The sequence below is a fragment of the Hippichthys cyanospilos genome, chromosome 9 (genome assembly GCF_059441005.1).
Source record: "Hippichthys cyanospilos isolate Australia breed blue-spotted pipefish chromosome 9, RoL_Hcya_1.0, whole genome shotgun sequence".
Taxonomy (NCBI): Eukaryota; Metazoa; Chordata; class Actinopteri; order Syngnathiformes; family Syngnathidae; genus Hippichthys; species Hippichthys cyanospilos.
In genome coordinates, this window is record NC_142377.1 from 10,812,607 (window position 1) to 10,830,117 (window position 17,511).

At 39.7% G+C, this 17,511-nt stretch overlaps 1 protein-coding gene across 4 annotated transcripts; it reads left to right on the forward strand.

Moving 5' to 3' along the window:
- The first annotated feature begins 501 nt into the window (after nucleotides 1-501).
- On the forward strand, nucleotides 502-11,940 carry pfkfb4a (6-phosphofructo-2-kinase/fructose-2,6-biphosphatase 4a). Of its 4 annotated transcripts, none has more exons than XM_088423382.1 (14): nucleotides 502-673; nucleotides 5,115-5,231; nucleotides 5,827-5,923; nucleotides 6,003-6,069; nucleotides 6,157-6,231; nucleotides 6,351-6,407; nucleotides 6,477-6,598; nucleotides 6,784-6,991; nucleotides 7,076-7,222; nucleotides 7,300-7,404; nucleotides 7,618-7,747; nucleotides 8,090-8,152; nucleotides 8,230-8,294; nucleotides 9,486-10,127. In XM_088423382.1, the coding sequence occupies exons 1-14, from the start codon at nucleotides 619-621 to the stop codon at nucleotides 9,543-9,545; spliced, it is 1,368 nt and encodes a 455-aa protein (XP_088279508.1). In that variant the 5' UTR covers nucleotides 502-618; the 3' UTR covers nucleotides 9,546-10,127. The 4 variants fall into 4 exon arrangements, with proteins under 4 accessions (XP_088279508.1, XP_088279507.1, XP_088279505.1 ...); XM_088423381.1 differs by lacking the exon at nucleotides 9,486-10,127 and adding an exon at nucleotides 10,967-11,940 and having other exon boundaries at nucleotides 503-673; XM_088423379.1 differs by lacking the exons at nucleotides 502-673; nucleotides 9,486-10,127 and adding exons at nucleotides 2,928-3,201; nucleotides 10,967-11,940.
- Nucleotides 11,941-17,511: the final 5,571 nt, after the last annotated feature.

Here is a 17,511-nt window from a genome sequence, read left to right on the forward strand (position 1 = left end):
AAAGGTTTGTTTAGTTTATTCTTCAATTAAAATCGTAATCGTCTTGAATTATTGAAGAAAATCGAGATCCATCGCCTATAGATTTTGACACATTCGAGCCCACCCTACTAAGTCCTAGTGTACTCAGTAGAGGACATCCTGGCCTTTCCGAAGATGTCTTGAGTGTTTGGCGGGATGCAAATAACTTTCTTGTCTTGCTGAGAGAATATTGACATAAAGGTGGACACAAATGAAAAGGCTGCGTCTCAGGGTCACGTTTGAGGAAAAAACTGAACTAGTTGACAACTGTGTTGCTAGCAGTTAATAACTAAACCATTATGTTTATACAATACAATATTTCCTGCAATGCATATTTGCTATATTTAACTATCACTGTCAAGGGAACTGTCATCATAGTGGGGACACTTCCCTGGAGGCTGTAGGAGGGTGTGTGTATCTCGTGTGCATGTGTGCGTGTTGTGGGAGGGTGCAAAGGGGGGGCAGGTACTGCTACCTAATTCCTTTCAGTTTTGCAGGAAGCCCAACGTCTCTCTTCACACACTCGATGTGCGCGTGTGCGCGTGAGCGTTCGCTCCCATAATAAGCATCAGTGCGGCTCCATCCGTACACAGACGCTCCATGATGAGAGGCTGCTGCGGCCGATCCAAGCCGCCACAGAACCAGGGAAGAGCCGGTAAGAAGCTTTCCGCTTGCCGTTGTAGCGGCGGGGCTGTAACGCTGCGTCGAAACGTGGGACAGAAGCGCGCGAGCGGGTAGACGTAAACAAGAGTGGACGTGATGTCTCCGCGCTGGCGCTGTCACCGAGACCTTTACCCTACATAACAACAACAAGCTCCCGACGCTGCCTTTTGCCAAGCGCACGCGCAGTTGCGCGAAATGCTTCGTATTCCAACACATATATTTGACAGTGCGTGTAGTTGTTGAAATTTCACCGTATTAACACTCGATTGCAGCTTTTGATTTTCGCCTTGCTCATGCAAAGCTTCTCGCTCATTTTGATGGCTCATTGATTGCGTCGCTTGTAGCGTGATACGCTGCTTGGAGCTTACTGGAATTCGTGCATGTTTTACATAGAAATGCATGATTGGCACGGTCGCTCGCTTTCATTGCCAGTAAGGAGGGGACTGGAGACTCTGGTCCAGCTTGGGCTAAAAGCTGTTAGCTGCTGGAAGGGAGAGGCTAAAGACCCAACACTAAAAGATGTGCCGACAGTAGTAAAGTCAGAATCGTAACGTGTAAGAAAAACACCGCAGTTATACATTTGAAACGATCAAGTTAAAACCGTACGGGCGATAACCGCGAGGCTAATCGGAATGTGGATGTAAGGACCAAACGCCTTAAAAAGTGCGACAGTAATAAAGGCAGACTCGTAATGTTTCTGCACTGCGAAATAATAAATGTGAAACGATCAAATGGAAATGGTACCGGCGATAACCGTTCAGTGGGGAAGTATTCTTGCGCCGCTGCGCAAACTCAGTTTTTGCTATACCACAGGTGTCAAACTCGCGTGGACATTTGTTTTTGGTATATATAAATAAATAAATAAATAAATAAATAAATAAATATATATATATATATATATATATATATATATATATATATATATATATATATATATATATATATATATATATATATATATATATATATATATATATATATATATATATATATATATATATATATATATATATATATATATATATGTGTGGTCTTGCTGTGACACCCTTTTGAACACCAGGAGGCTATAGGGTTGGCCTATATCCTATCTTCTAAAATTGGCCAAGAGTTAGCGTGCTGGCACATTTGAGTCTATGGTATCACGTCATATATAGGTCGCACATAGTTTAATATATAACGAGACGATAAAAGCATTTTAACATGTTGCGCTATAGTAATACAACAATCATTTATCACTGTACGTATGTGTAAAACAATGCAATAGTTGTGGTGCAAAAAAAACTGTAAACGAATATTGAATATGACTTTATTTGATGGTTTACTGGTATTGTGTTTCATTGAAAGGCAGACAATACATCAAAAATAGTTATAGGACTTTGGCCCAATTTATTTCTGGGTTGATGCGCTGACAACGCTAATGTTAAACAAGTCGGCATCAACATGCAATGTGTCATGGAGAAAGTACAGTACTGCCATCTAACGGTCAATGTTTACAATGAGCTTCTCTACTTACTACAGTACTGTGTAAAGAAAAAAAAAACGTTTATTGTACTGACAACCGAGCCAGAGATGGTGGCAAGTTCCTGATTTTAAACATATGAACTAAGAACATTTGTCATTAGTTGTGGGGATATTTGAATTTAGGTCAGTAACCAGTATAGGAACAGAACAACTAAAATTAGCTAGTACAAACAAACCAAAAAACTATACTAATATTGCTACAATAAACGATATATTTATGTGTACAATACAAAACATGTCAATTTAGCAGGATTTAGCAGACTTTTCTTCTATCTATCTATCTATCTATCTATCTATCTATCTATCTATCTATCTATCTATCTATCTATCTATCTATCTATCTATCTATCTATGTTTAAATATATTTAAAATTTAAAATGGCAATTTGGATATTTTTCTTCGTGCTTGATACACTGCCGAGGTATCGGTATTGGCAGATCCTCAACATCAAATCTCAAACTAGGTTGCAAAAAATGTGACTGGGACATACATAATTTAAACAGAAAAACATTTTAAAAACAAGGATGCATGAAAAGTGATCAACCCGAACACAAACAACAATGAAAATAACAGAAAAACTAAACTGAAATAATATTTTGATTCGTGAAAATTTTCACCAGACCCGCGACAGCAATAATCCGCGTGTCGTGATTACGGTAATATGAATGCGCGTTCATTGCGGTCATTACGACCCCGTCGGTCCGTCTCCTGCGAGGCTACACTGCATGTGACGTAACATAGCGCGATCGAGTGGGAGGCTGAGACGGTCGGTGGCTTGCATCCTCGTCGAGCCTTCCACCATGAAACCCCGGTCGCCTTCCGAGCAGCATCACGGGAAAAGACCCCGCGTCCCTCTCGCGGCGTCCTCCTCGTCTCCTCAAGACGCAATGGAGGAAACGGCGCCGCCGAATCCGAGGGAACTCACGCAAAACCCCCTCAAGAAGATTTGGATGCCGTGTAAAAATGGCCTTCCTGAGAGGCACATTTCTCAAAGGAGGGGTGCGTATGGCGATGGCGACGGCGTGGTTTTGATCCACGTTTTTTTTTTTAAATTCAGAATGCTCCTTTTTCGTTTGCAAAATTTGCTAAACGCAGTGCGCTAAACCAGTCAGTCTCGCTTTGAGTCGCGTCATGTGCTGCTAGCTTAAGAACCGTTAGCGCCAGTGCTGCTAATGCGGTCCTTCGGTCCTACTGCGTTTTACGTCAGACTCTTTGGCTGAGCAAAAAAGAGACGTGACGACCGGTGGTGAATCACAAGTACGTGGTCTATTTGTGTGATTCGGACATTTGTCCACGGGTCTGAATACGATTAGAATGAGAAATAAGACCATCAAACATTTATTCCAGATTCAATTTATAAACAAAATAAAATAAATAATAATTATAATAATAACATGCTCCAAAACTTAAGATTTGACAAATTTGTTTAATATTTTTCATGTGAATAATACCTTTAAAACTTTTTTTTCTATTTGCTGTCGATGGAAGATGACATCACGCTAAAGGCTCCTATTGATCATGTGACATGCACAAGAAGCCCTTGATTATTAATTACCTGAGTCTTCAGCATCTGTGATGTCATTTTACGTCGACAGCAAGTGGAAATATGTGTTTTAAAAGTTTTTTTTTTTAATTAATTCATTAGTTAATTTGATTACTTTGGAAGTTTTTTTAAATAAATAATATTAAATTATAGTAGGGAAATTTTAAACGTTTCAGTTAAAAATGGCTAAATAAGTGGACGTCATGTGACATTAGCAAGCTTTACCATGATTGGTTGATATCGAGGCGACTTGTGATGTCATTTTAAGTCGACGGGGAGGGGCAAAATGTGTTGTGTTTTGCCATGTGTTAAATGTAACAATGAAATCATCAAATTATTGACAAATATGACTGTATTTACTGCTGAAAATGGCAAAATAATTAAACTCTCCATAGAAGCTCGCTTATGGCAAGTTGTTTAAACATTTATGCTAGCCCTAGTAAGGGGAAAATTAGGCTTCAAAATGCTTCATGAATCAGTTGTATCTTTTTAATATATTTTGAGCTAACTCAAGCACAGGCGTCAAACACAAAGCTGAAACACAAAATTTTCACGTTGTCTTCAACCCAACACTTTTCTTTACAATCATATGCTCTGTGACACCACATTTGTCTAAAGGTAGAATTCTAATATTGTCTTTATGGAATATGAATTAAGCAGTAAAAACCACCATTCTTCCATCTCAGGGGTGGCCATTTTGTCTTTAGTTTTTTGTCACTATCGACTGTACATTATATCACAGTTGCTCACGTAACAAACAATCACAACTCACCTGTCTTCTGATTTAGGGCATGTGACGTTCACAAGTTCTGAGTGGTGTCATTTTCAGTTGACATCATTAAGTAAAATGCCTGTCCCCTCAAAAGAAATTCACAATTCCACAGACACAATATTAATCAGAATTCCATAATTAGACTTGTGGGGTTGCATGGAACATGTTATTGATGTCCCATTAGTACTATTAGAAAACAGATGTTATCTTGTGACAATTCACTGGTATCTGGGTATGTACTGTATCTTAACTATACAATTGTTCCCTTGGATTTGTTTATATTTCAGTGCAGGTAATAGCACGGGAGCCTAAGTATTTTTTTAAGTGCTTGGCATCTCTACATTAATCAGCCATTTTCTGTCTTGAGGTGGAGCAATTGAACAATTGCAATGCCCCCTGCCCCAGTCATCTGTGCAAACGCTGACCCGATTAGGCAACTGCTAATGATGAGCACATGTGTTGGATCGTAAAAGTGCTGTTTCACAATGCCTGATGCTGATGCGTTCTTCACAGAGATGACATTGAGATGATTCACCAAATTTAAGAGCGGCGTAGTGCAGCAAGATGATCAAGTGTCCAATTTCTCTTTCGTTTCAGTATGTATGACCAACTGTCCTACCCTGATTGTGACGGTGGGCCTTCCTGCTCGGGGGAAGACCTACATCTCCAAGAAGCTGACACGCTATCTCAACTGGATAGGGGTTCCCACCAGAGGTACATCTTTCTGCTAGTGATGGGAAAATGAAGCTTCATGAAGCACCTATGGTATTTATTGTATTCTTCTAGAACAGTCTTTCTCAAACGGTGGGAAGCGCCCCAGGGGAAACGCAGGGAAACGGGCTTTGCTTTTGCTCTGTGTAGTGTAATTGCACATGTACACCTCCTAGTGGTGCTGTGGCGCTCTCATTGTCAAATCTGCAGGGGTTAGAAGCTTTAAATTGCTGTCAAGATTTTTTGAAAACACGGTAATGATTAATGTGATATAAAACGTTTTCTTCAGGTTTAAACATTGAAGATATTTCCTTTCCTTTGGAAGGGTCTTTGCAAAAAATACCTGAAGCGCTCTTCTAGAGGGTCCTCTAGGTTTACAGATAAATGCTTGTGCAGTGGAAAAGTATTACATTTCACCTGCCTCTTTGAACCAAGAGTGTCTTCTAGAAGTGTGAAAAAATATTACAAATAATTCCTGAAGCTTCATTTCTACCTTCCCATGAATTTACAAAAGGATAACGAAGAACAATGCTGAAGAAGACTATATTAGGAATAGGAACAATGGTAAAGTTGATCATAATCCTTGTGACTCTTCCAGAGTTCAATGTCGGACAATACAGGAGAGAGTGTGTGAAGATCTACAAGTCCTTTGAGTTCTTCCGTCCAGACAATGAGGAAGGGTTAAAGATCAGAAGGTAGGAGTCTCAAAGCATTGTTCTCAAAACACACAAGTCTTTGATTCTCATCAAATGGTCTTACGTGTGACGTTCGCAGACAATGTGCTTCGGCAGCTTTGAACGATGTACGACAATACCTCACAGAAGAAGGAGGCCAAGTTGCGGTAGGTCCCTTGTTGGCTTAGGCGTTTGATGCTGCTCAGTTTTTTGTGCAGTGCCTTCATTGTCACTTCTCTATTTGTGGCGCACAGGTTTTTGACGCAACAAACACCACCAGAGAAAGGAGGGAAACCATCATTGAGTTTGCTGAGCAGAATGGCTTCAAGGTAAACAGCAAAGCCGTCTTAATAATAGGCTTTAAATCGATTGGATGATAGTTTGTGATTGGCTGTAATGTCTTAAATCCATATTATAATCCACAATTATTCTTGCGTGTTTGCTTCAGGTGTTCTTTGTGGAATCTGTGTGTGAAGACCCAGATGTAATCCAGGAGAACATTGTGGTGAGAATGTAGATTTAGAATTCATTTTACTGTTTAGCGAGTTGCCCTCATTGGATTTTGTGTTTTTAGCAAGTGAAGCTGGGCAGCCCTGATTACACCAACTGTAATACCGAAGAGGCGGTGGAAGACTTTATGAAGAGGATCAAGTGTTATGAAAACTCTTATGAGACTCTGGATGAGGTCTTGGACAGGTGAGGTTTGGCAGAATAATTGTGTGTATCAAACCGTGCATAGCGAAACACCAGACAAGTTTCCTGCTGGTCTTGTCTAAAGAATAAGAACAATAGATATGTTTATGGTAAACATCCCATTTTTTCCCCAACTTAACAAATTTAACATTTCGCGATTTCAATGTTCCTTGCTGATCTCCATTTAGAGATCTTTCCTACATCAAAATCATGGATGTTGGTCAGCGCTATTTGGTCAACCGAGTGTTGGACCACATCCAGAGTCGGATCGTCTATTATCTGATGAACATCCACATCACGCCTCGCTCCATCTACCTGTGTCGCCATGGAGAAAGTGAGCTCAATGTCAAGGGTTGCATCGGGGGCGACTCTGGTCTCACGTCGAGAGGCAAAGAGGTAATGAAGCCACGCCCGCCAAAAGTAGAAATCTGTCACCGTCCGTTTGCGTCAACTTTTCTGTTGTATTCTCCCGATTTGCAGTTTGCCAAAAAGCTAGGCCAGTTCATCCAGGCTCAAGGCATCAGTGACCTGAAGGTATGGACCAGTCAAATGAAGAGAACCATCCAGACGGCAGAAGCTCTCAGTGTTCCGTACGAGCAGTGGAAGGTCCTCAACGAGATTGACGCCGTGAGTGCCGCGCTCCAGCTTACAGCATGCGCTCGGTGCAGAGCGTTGGTCAATGCGCGTTTCTGGTGACGCTTCAGGGTGTGTGCGAGGAGATGATGTATGAGGAGATTCAAGATAATTACCCGCTGGAATTTGCGCTGCGAGACCAAGACAAGTACCGTTACCGCTACCCAAAAGGAGAGGTCAGTTGCAGCATAAATATTACAATTGTGGATGTAGGCATGAATGATAGGATGCGTGACTTTGGGGTAAACTAGTGATGGACAAATGAAGCTTCACGAAGCATTTGTGATATTTTTTTTTCACTGATGGCACTTTTGGTTCAAAGAAGGGGACATTTAATACATTCCCACTGGACGAGTAGTTTTCTGTAATTGTTTTTGTTGTTGACTCAGTCCTACGAGGACCTGGTGCAGCGCCTGGAACCGGTCATCATGGAGCTGGAAAGACAGGAGAACGTGCTGGTCATCTGTCACCAGGCTGTCATGCGCTGCTTGCTGGCTTACTTCCTGGACAAGACCGCAGGTCAGTCTGGTAGATTGGACCATGTGAGGAAGCTTATCACTGTTGATATTGACTTGATTGACTCAATACACAGTGCTGGTAATAGACAAATGAAGCTTCATGAAGCACTTGTGGTATTTTCTTACTCCTCTAGATGGCACTATTGATTTAAAGATGCAGTGAAGATGATCTATGTATCCACTGTACTAGGTTTTATCTTTTATATGTATTCACTGCACTAGGTTTTATCTTTTAATTTCTACCAAGCAATACCTCATAACTTCAAAAAATAGGTCAAGATGTCTTTGAAGTGGTTGTGTCATGTCTCATGATTGTGTCCCTGTGTGTTTTGTATTCACACAGAGGAGCTGCCCTACCTGAAGTGCCCACTGCACACCGTGTTGAAGCTCACTCCAGTAGCTTACGGTAGGTTTCTGACAAACATTTACACGTTTGTAACCGTAGCCAGCCCTCTTCTGACAAGTTTAACCCCCTGCCGCCAGGCTGTAAGGTGGAGTCCATCGGCCTCAATGTAGACGCGGTTAACACACACAGAGAAAAACCTGAGGTACGTACGATCGCTCATGCGTACACATCCACACACACCCCAAATGACCCACACCAACTGGACAAAACGGAATAGCTGCAACATGATTATTTTTCAAGACTTGGCATGGTAATCGGGTTAAAAAACTCCCTTATTGCACACTTCACACTTTGGAGACACAAATGGCTCTTACAAAATTGTCCGTGCATGGCACACAAAGCCTGTGTATTTTGTGTATCTGGGGGGAAAAAAAAAAATGAAACTGCACATTTGGCACCTAAAATTATTAAGTTTAAAAAAAAGGTCTGTTTTGCTGTCAAATAGATACTAAATTGAGTGTTAGTTTTAGTATAGCACATAAAATAGATTTAAAAAATAGATTTAAATGAACAGGCAACAATGGTAATAGATTGTTTAAAAAAAAAAAAGGCACCTGTTCCTATCTTGGTATGTATAGTCTTTTGTTTTTGTTTGAAAAGTTATTTTCAGGAATTACAATACTTAAAACAACTGTACTATTGTAAAACACAAGTTAACTTTTCTTTGCTCACACTCAGTTTGACCTTTCACTGTTAACTCTTTTAGTGCCAAAGGAAACCTCCAAAGGGCCACTATATTTCGTATTTTCACTCCTCTTTCAAGGCTGACACAATATCGTTTGCTATGTGTGTAAATATGGGTGGTATCGTATGAAAGATTGCTATCTATCCTTACGGCACTGAAAGCGTTAATAGCGAGCACGTCAAAAAGCTATTGTGGCTGACTGTCGTGATTTTGTATCAAACCGAATCTATCAAGTATTTTCAAAAATACTTGTCATTGGTATTCCATGAACTTTAAAATATATTACACAGGTTTGCATAGCATGAGCCAGTCCATCCAACCAAAGAAACTTAAGGTTTCAAAAAGTTCCAGTGTATGTTTTGGTAATGTATTTGGGTTGGTGGCGAGTTCTTGTGACAATTGGCATCGAGGGGTTAAAACTAAACATCTTTTTGTGTTGTGGGAATACCATTGTTTTGCCAAATGTCCACTTAGACATTTGGTCCAAAACACCCCCCACTATTTTTTTTTTTTTTTTTAGTCGAATAAGTTGGAATCATGGCTTACCAGTCTAACAGTTGTTAGGCAAATATCACCCTGAATGTTGCCCACATCGTTTTGATCCCTCCCCATTTGTGTGTGCTTTTTTCCCCCCTCACCATGGAACAGAACGTAGAGGTGTCACGGATGTCAGAGGAGGCTCTGCTAACAGTGCCAGCTCACCAATGAGGCACTACCCCCCCCTTTATTTTTTTAGCCCTCATTGCACACGCATCTCGCTGTGCGCCTTCCGATGCACACTGCACCTGCCAAGCTCTTTGCTCTTCACCTTCCTCTCATGCTATTCCTCTCCAGCCTCATCTGCGCTTCCTGCACTCGTGCGTCCTTTAACGGTAGATGACGCTGATAGCTGACTGGAATCCAGTTCATTCTTGATTATTTCTAATAATATGACACGGACCCCGTGTCATGAATGTTCTCTCTTTTTTCGGAGAACAAATGAAATGATTGTTGTGGACATCAAGGCTCCCAAATGTGAAGTAACATGACTAGTACGTCATCCTATCAAGTTTTTGTTCATATTTTTCCCCCTTATGATGTGACTGTATTACTTCTTTTTTTTTTTACAAAGTACTTGTACTTTTTGCACTTCACCAAAATGTGTAGGATGTCTCATTCTTACGCTACGAATCATTGAAGTCTAGCTAAAAGTATTTATTTGAAAATGTTTGTTTTTTTTCCTCAAATCACTGACACAATGACAATGTTAACTGTTTCCAAATAAACTTCCTTCACTCAGCATTTCTACAAGCCCACTCGTTAGTTATTTCTTGATACTTTTCAACATATTTGTTGATAAAATATCAGTGATGAAAAAATGAAGTTTCAGGAAGTGCTTGTGATATTTTTAACTCCTCTGAATGGCACGTTTATTTCAAAGAATCAAAATTCAATATATTTTTACTGCACCAACATTTAATATTTTTAAACCAAGAGAACCATCTAGCGGCGTTCAAAAATCACAAGTGCTTTATGAAACTTGATTTTCCCATCACAATATTATTTAAAACTACTTTTACATATCGAACAGTACCACATCTAATGAATTGATTTGCAAACGCTGCTACTCTTGCACCTGAATTGAATACTTGAGATACCAATACCACAAGAAATAAATGTTTTTATAAAGTTAAGACACAAAAATACCCAAATGTACAAAATCAATTAACACATTCATTGCCACTGACTGTTAAAGGTGTCATCAATTTTTAAATGGCTGCCATTAACAGCTATACATTTCATATCCATATTTACTTAGCTGGTGATGAATGAGTTGTGATGAGTAAATGAAGCTTCATAAAGCATTTGTGATTTTTTTTTTTTTTTTAAATCAGAATGGTGCTCTTGGTTTAAAAATAAATGCTTGTTCAAATTTCCAATGTCTCTTTGAACCAAGCGTGCCACCTAGAAGATTCAAAAAGTAAAAGTGCTTCATGAAGCTTCGTTCAGATATCTCTGCGAATGTGTTAACAGAAGTCTAGCCACTGTAAGTAAGGAAAAAAAAATCCATCATGCTTTCAATCATAGCTGACATACGTGTCCAACTCAGGTTGAGAAGACCTCTGACACTGATGCGTTGCTCTTTCCAGAACGTGAACATCCATCGAACCACTGAGGACGCCCTTCAGACCGTCCCTGCTCACCTCTGACCCTGCTGCGGCCCCCAGTGTACCCCGCGTTTCCTTCAAGGTGCCCCGTTGTCGCCTTTCCTCTCCTTTGGGTGCACTTCCTGTTCACGCGGCTGACGGCCAGGCTAAAGTGCCTCCTCTGATACATAAACACACTTCTGTAGCTTTTAGGTCCGATTTGAAGGAGTTCAGCCTATTTGAAGTTTTGCACATTGTGGTCACGTTTGTCCCCGCATGGTATCAGTGTGTCCATTTGATTGTACTTTTTGTGCAGTAGACGTTGTAATCAGGTGCTATGTTCTTTTTATGTTTGTTTTTAATGATCACAATGGGTTTCATTTAGTGACAAATGAAGCTTTATGAAGCATGTGATTCATTTTCAGTTTTTGAGATGGCACTCTTGTTCTAAAGGCACTGAAAAATTAATTCATTTCCACTGCGAGAGCATTTATCTTTAAACCAGAAGCACAACTTGAGGAGTAAATAAATATCAAGTGCTTCATGAAGCTTCATTTTCCCATCACGAATTCCATCCAGAGATCATTTACTTCATATCGCTTAAACGTGCAATTTTTGTTTTTGTTACAGTGTCCTCAGTGTTTTATGTGCAATTTGAAGGTTCCTAATATATTGTACCTGGAAGACAAGACTATGAAATTGTTTATCTTTATGAAGTTCTCACAAACTTGTGAATGAAATGACTGGAATCTTATTATGAACAACTATCACTCACCGTGGTTGTTTAAACTAACTTGTCTTTTGTCATGAAGTGTCACCTCAAGCAAATGTACTGCCATTAGATGATGAATTATTATTCCCCATCTAGATGGAAAATTGTCAAGAATGTGTGTGTCCTAAAAGTTAAAAAAAAAAAAAACAAGGTTGTGAATGCATCTCCCCTGAAATACAATAAAGATATTATTTTTACATCATGACGAATGTGACAGTTACCTTCAATAATGTTATTGCCTTGCGTCATGTTACTGTAATTCATTTCATAAGCAACATTTATTTTGCAACATTAATTGATAAATTACTTCTCGTGCCTTCCCATGTCTTGTGTGAGGATTTATCTTTATATCCCGGCTAATATTTGAAGCAGAAGGCTGTTTTGACATCATAAAACGTGTTATTACCCAAGCAAATGGATTTGTTTGGGTAATAACTGAAGGTTTTATGATGTTCCATTCCACCAAAGAATTGTAGTACTTCAAAACGTCGTACCCTTGTTTTTATTTAAACATCAATAACGGGGGCACAGTGACTGGTAGTTTTTCAATCTCATGCAGGCCAGTTTTGGGCACAAAACACCTCACTTGAAATTCAGTCTCGCTTAAAAAATGGTGCTTTAAACGTGCATCAATGAAGCTATAATTTGCTAGAAAAACGACGACATCCTCAGGCATTACGCGTAACTGCAACCAACATGTGTCTATTTATCACGTGCAGGTGATGTGTTTTGTTTGTCGCGTAAATTTCTCCTCTTCCCTTCGAGTAAATGTGAAACCAGCAGTGGGTCTGTTTTCAAACTCAAACCTGTTCTGAACCATCACCATGAATGCCTCTACGATGTCATATGCTGCGTTTGAGGAAAGTGGGAAGTGTGAATCATCCAACTGCCAAAAGTGCATTTGAACGCCCTTTTGAACTGTGAGGTCCGCGTTGCGAAGTCAGAAAACAACTTCAAAATAAAACTTCTAGTGATAATAATTGTCATTATCAGCTTTCTTTGTTGTTCACATTCACCACAAACGCTTAGAGGTCGAAACTGGCAAAATCCGAGCGAGATTGAATCAATTTCCCACCCTAATCGAATGACGAATGACATCAAGTCAACGTTCGAGCACGTGTATTGGAATATATGTTGTTTTTTTAACATTTAAAAATCTTTATTGCACCTTTAAGGCAGCGGCGACAATTTCATGAACACGAATTATAAAAAACATATCATTGTGTCAATGTTTGAAATACTTGATGAAATATCAACTGAGCACATCCAAAGCCATATGTGTGGGGACAGTTGGATACAGGGGGACCGTTTCTTCACGGCTTTGTTCCTCATGGCCACAAGGGGGCTCTTGTCACTGTCATTAGTGACTCAATTAGTGTTATTATAACTTACTAGCAAACCTTTAATATTTTGGTATCGTTGCATGGATCCTATCATTTGAAAAAAAAACATTCTTTTAAATAATTATTTTCATTAACTGATAGGTTTAGCTAGCTTCCAGAACAAAACTCATTGTTTGCAAATCTGCCCCTGTGTAATGGGTGAGATCACTATATGCGCTGTAGGTGTGCCTTGGCTGAACATGTGAACACAACCATCATTTGTTGACAGACAGAAAACTCCCTGTGCAAACGTACAGTAGCAGTTAAACAATGTCACGAGATCTTGGTTTCACATTCTGTTCAGTTCGAATCGCAGTTCAACCGAGATACTGTACATTTATTAGTCTTAACTGCACTAAAACTAGATCAAACTCAACATTCATGAAATGCAGTAGTTCCGCAGGCAGTACTAAAGAATTGTATCTTTACTAAAATCAATTTTAAATTGAGATTATCTGGCCAGCCGAAAAATGGACGATATTTGTCCGTTATTTTATCGCTTTACTAACACTAACCATTTACAACAGTTGTATGGTACCATTATTTCTTACACATAATTCCATGCAACATCCTTAAATGCATATCATGAAATTTGCTGATGAGAACATTCTGTGAGCTTGTCATTCAAAACAAAGTACCAAGTTTAACTTTGACATGTTGTCGCCATCTGGGTAAAATTTCAGCTCCCTGGTGCCTTCTCTCAATGCTTTCCCTTTGAAGCAAAATTCCTTTGATATAAATATCAAAAGATTGAACAAAATACTCCACAAAGGTTAAACCACTGACAGCATGTGCAGGTTTACAATATTTAGGCATATTAGAAAAAAAATGCTGTTCTGCGCTTCATTAAAGTAATGGAAGCGTTAAATATGTGCAGCTTCCAGTTCCTATGGAAGTTTTATTGCCGAAATGGTTGCCAGGTCTGCAAACGTGAATGTAAGTAATCAAAATTGGCGCATCATGCACATAATTCATTCCGGGATGAAGCTCAGTGAGGCCAACTTCTAAAAATAATTTCAGTACACTACAATAGTAGAAATATCGCCGCAAAAAAAGGCCTGCAGTTTCTGGCGGCGATATGACAACCCACTCTCATTATCTGATGGCCCGAGCGGTTCATCCTTAATCTTAGCGAGCAGTTCTGAGCTTTTACAGCGGTGCTTTGGTTCAAAGAAGGATTTCGCACTCTTTCTCCCAATCTCCTCTCTCATTCCCTCTAATGCTTTGTGGCTATTACAATGAATAAGGCATTATCTGGCCACGGAGGTAAAGAAGATTAAAGTAAAATTTTAGGCATAAAAAAAAAAGTTCTGTTCATTTACAGGGCTCGTGTTAAGCGATGAGCAAATAAATCATGGGTGAGTGACTTCAACAAGGCTCACGTGATTGGAACGGGGTGAGGGGGCGGGCTTACGTCGAGTCATGTTATAGTGCAGCTACAGGCTTCAGCAATAAGAGCATTTGCGTGGTTTGACTTATTTATGAATGATGCAGATGCGGCTTTAAGGATGTGCGAAATGGTGCATCAGCGCACAGTCACGCCACTTTGACTACGACGTCACGTGGGGCCTACGGCCTGCTTATGGCATTAAATACATACGCTTGAATACGTGGATGGCCCGTTTCATATTTGCCCATTGTTTTTACCTTGATGCACTCTAACCATTTACTGCAATCGTACACATATTCTTTATTAGACGTTAAAACCATACCATAATGTTACATTTATCTTCCTGAGCGCCAGCCTGGTCATTGGCGTTCACATTTGTATCTGTCTTGTCTCAGCAAGACAACAATTTGTATCCCACTCAAACACATAAAACATCAATGGAAAGGCCAGAATGTCCCTGAGTGAGCACACGAGGACTTAGTAGAGTAGCTTGAATCAGTCAAAAGATATAAAACAAAACAACTGTCCACCATAGTAGACACAAATGTCACAGAATTAAAATGAATAATAGTAAATAGTAGATGCAAATAGTAGATGCTTACTACACCCCCCCCCCCCCCAAAAAAAAACAAAAAAAAAACCATGTGAAAGCAGCCTTATTACAATTGTCTGTTTCCTTCTTGTCCCACTGGCCAAAGGGAAAGGAAACAACGGATGGACAGTTTAAGATAACCATTCAAGAATTCCTCATTTCTTATGCTGTCACCAAACTGCACGGGTTGAATATTGGCAATATGAAAGCTATTATTCAGTGACAACACTCCATGGCGGGTTTGCAGCATTTTAATATGATCGTTCTGCAGATGTTTCACTTGTGAAATTTACGACATTACGTGTCACGCCGAAGATGTTGACATACGGGCCAATCGTACGCTAAGCATGCAATTTACCGCCGAAGCTTAACGTAATTCACGTGGAAGACCTAACGCGCAGATGTGCATGCACAAAGATGAAATTCATAAACGCGAGCATGGGAGTAAAAGACGGTGATGGCGTGACACGGACTGTCAGTGAGGCAGCAAATGCCAGAAAGAATATGTTGACAAATCCGGAGTGATGGATGTGGAAAAGGAAGACCGTTGGAGCCACTGGCTTCTTCTGTCGATGTGATTTGGGTGATACTTGTGACTGCAATTTGGCACACAAGCTTTTGTTTCTTGCACTGTTCTGTAGTTCTTCTGCTTGATGTATTTTTCATCATCGGAGCCCAGTAAGTGCTGTTTTACACAATAGTCTTCTGCACAAGAACAAGGGTGTTCATAATTTATCATACTTGCGCCTTGGGTTATGCTCAAAGTGTCTTTCTCGATAATCGTTATTTTCTATTTGTTTCTAAGCTGCCTTAAAGGGTCGTTTGCCAGCTCAAATGATGATTAAATAGCCCAACTGTTGATAATGATGATTAAAGATCAGGTTGTAACGCTTAGTATTTACCCTTATTTGGACCCCACCCCCCAAACACTAACCCCCCAAAAATGCTTCCAGTGGCATTTTCAGATTTGAGAAAAGCTCATCTGAGGTTCCCTAGGTGAGAATTCTCACAATTTGATTAGCATTCAGCTCATTTTGTCTCTTCTATTTTAACTAGCCATCCACCCGTTTTCTGTATAGTGCTTCAGCCTGTCTCAGCTGTCAATGTAGTGTGAGACAAATGAAGCTTCGTGAAGCTAATTTTCACTCATCTGGATAGCACCCTATCTGTAAACCAAGAAAACCATCTAGTGGAGTGAAAAAATATCACATGTGCTTCATGAAGCTTCATTTCCCCATCATTAGGCTAGTGATGGTCATATGAAGCTTCATGAAGCACTTGTAATTTTTTTCAGTCCTCTAGATGGCACTCTATCTGTAAATCAAGAGCACCACCTAAAAGAGTGAAAAAAATATCACACATGCTTCATGAAGCTTCATCTGTCCATCACTAGTAGTTACTGATAACCGATACCAAACACCACCAAGGACACATGGAGACAAATGACCACAGGCACATTGGAGTTTTAAATTAATGTGACAAGAGATGTAATACGTTTCTCATGACGAACAAATGAAGCTTCATGAAGCAACAGTGATATTTTTCCAGTACTCTAGATTGCACTCTTGGTCTAAAGATGGCATGGAAACTTTAATAAATCTCTACTGCACTAATTATTGAATGGGTTCCTTTTGGGCTATATTCATCCTAAGTGTTTTAGAGTGTAGTAGTCACCGATACACATATACAGTGAGTATTTAGTAGGTAATATCTTAAAGACCAGTATATATCATATATGAAGTTTCAAGTTTGAGGCAGCCAAATACCAGTTCATGTTGTGACAATCTTAGCAGATCTGTCTTTATGTAGATAAGAAAATATGTCAATGAGGACTTTAAAAAGTATTCTTTTTTCCTCGGTTCATTAAATAACATAGCAAGTGTAAGAGGGCACAACAAGTAGAGTTGAGACAGACGTGTGTCTCTCAGCAGGTTTCACTCATTGCGAAAAATGCACTTCAACTTGTGCAACCTGAAATGCAACAATCTTGTCAAGCAGGATCACAGTGAGTGAGTGCCACTTGGTCTTCATGCAAATATCAATAATGGATAAATTCCCAATTGCTCCATGCTGCCGTTGGTCACATCATTGAAATGTGTACACAATATGGACTATAACATTTATAAAAATAAATAAATACAATAAAATAACTGGGCCAGATTGGCAACTATATTAGTGTAATATCGACTGACATGCCCTTCGCACGTTATATGAACCGCCTGCCACGCATGCGTATTTGCACGGATGGTGCCTTCAAGGGCTATCAATTGCAAATCATAAGAATGAATGAAGATTTAAGGAATGAATGAAAATGATCAATTAACCCCACACGTCACCTCAAACGCCAGATGTCACTGTTCATTGTGAATATATATCTTTATTTAATTAGAATTTACTTCAATGCTGCTTCAG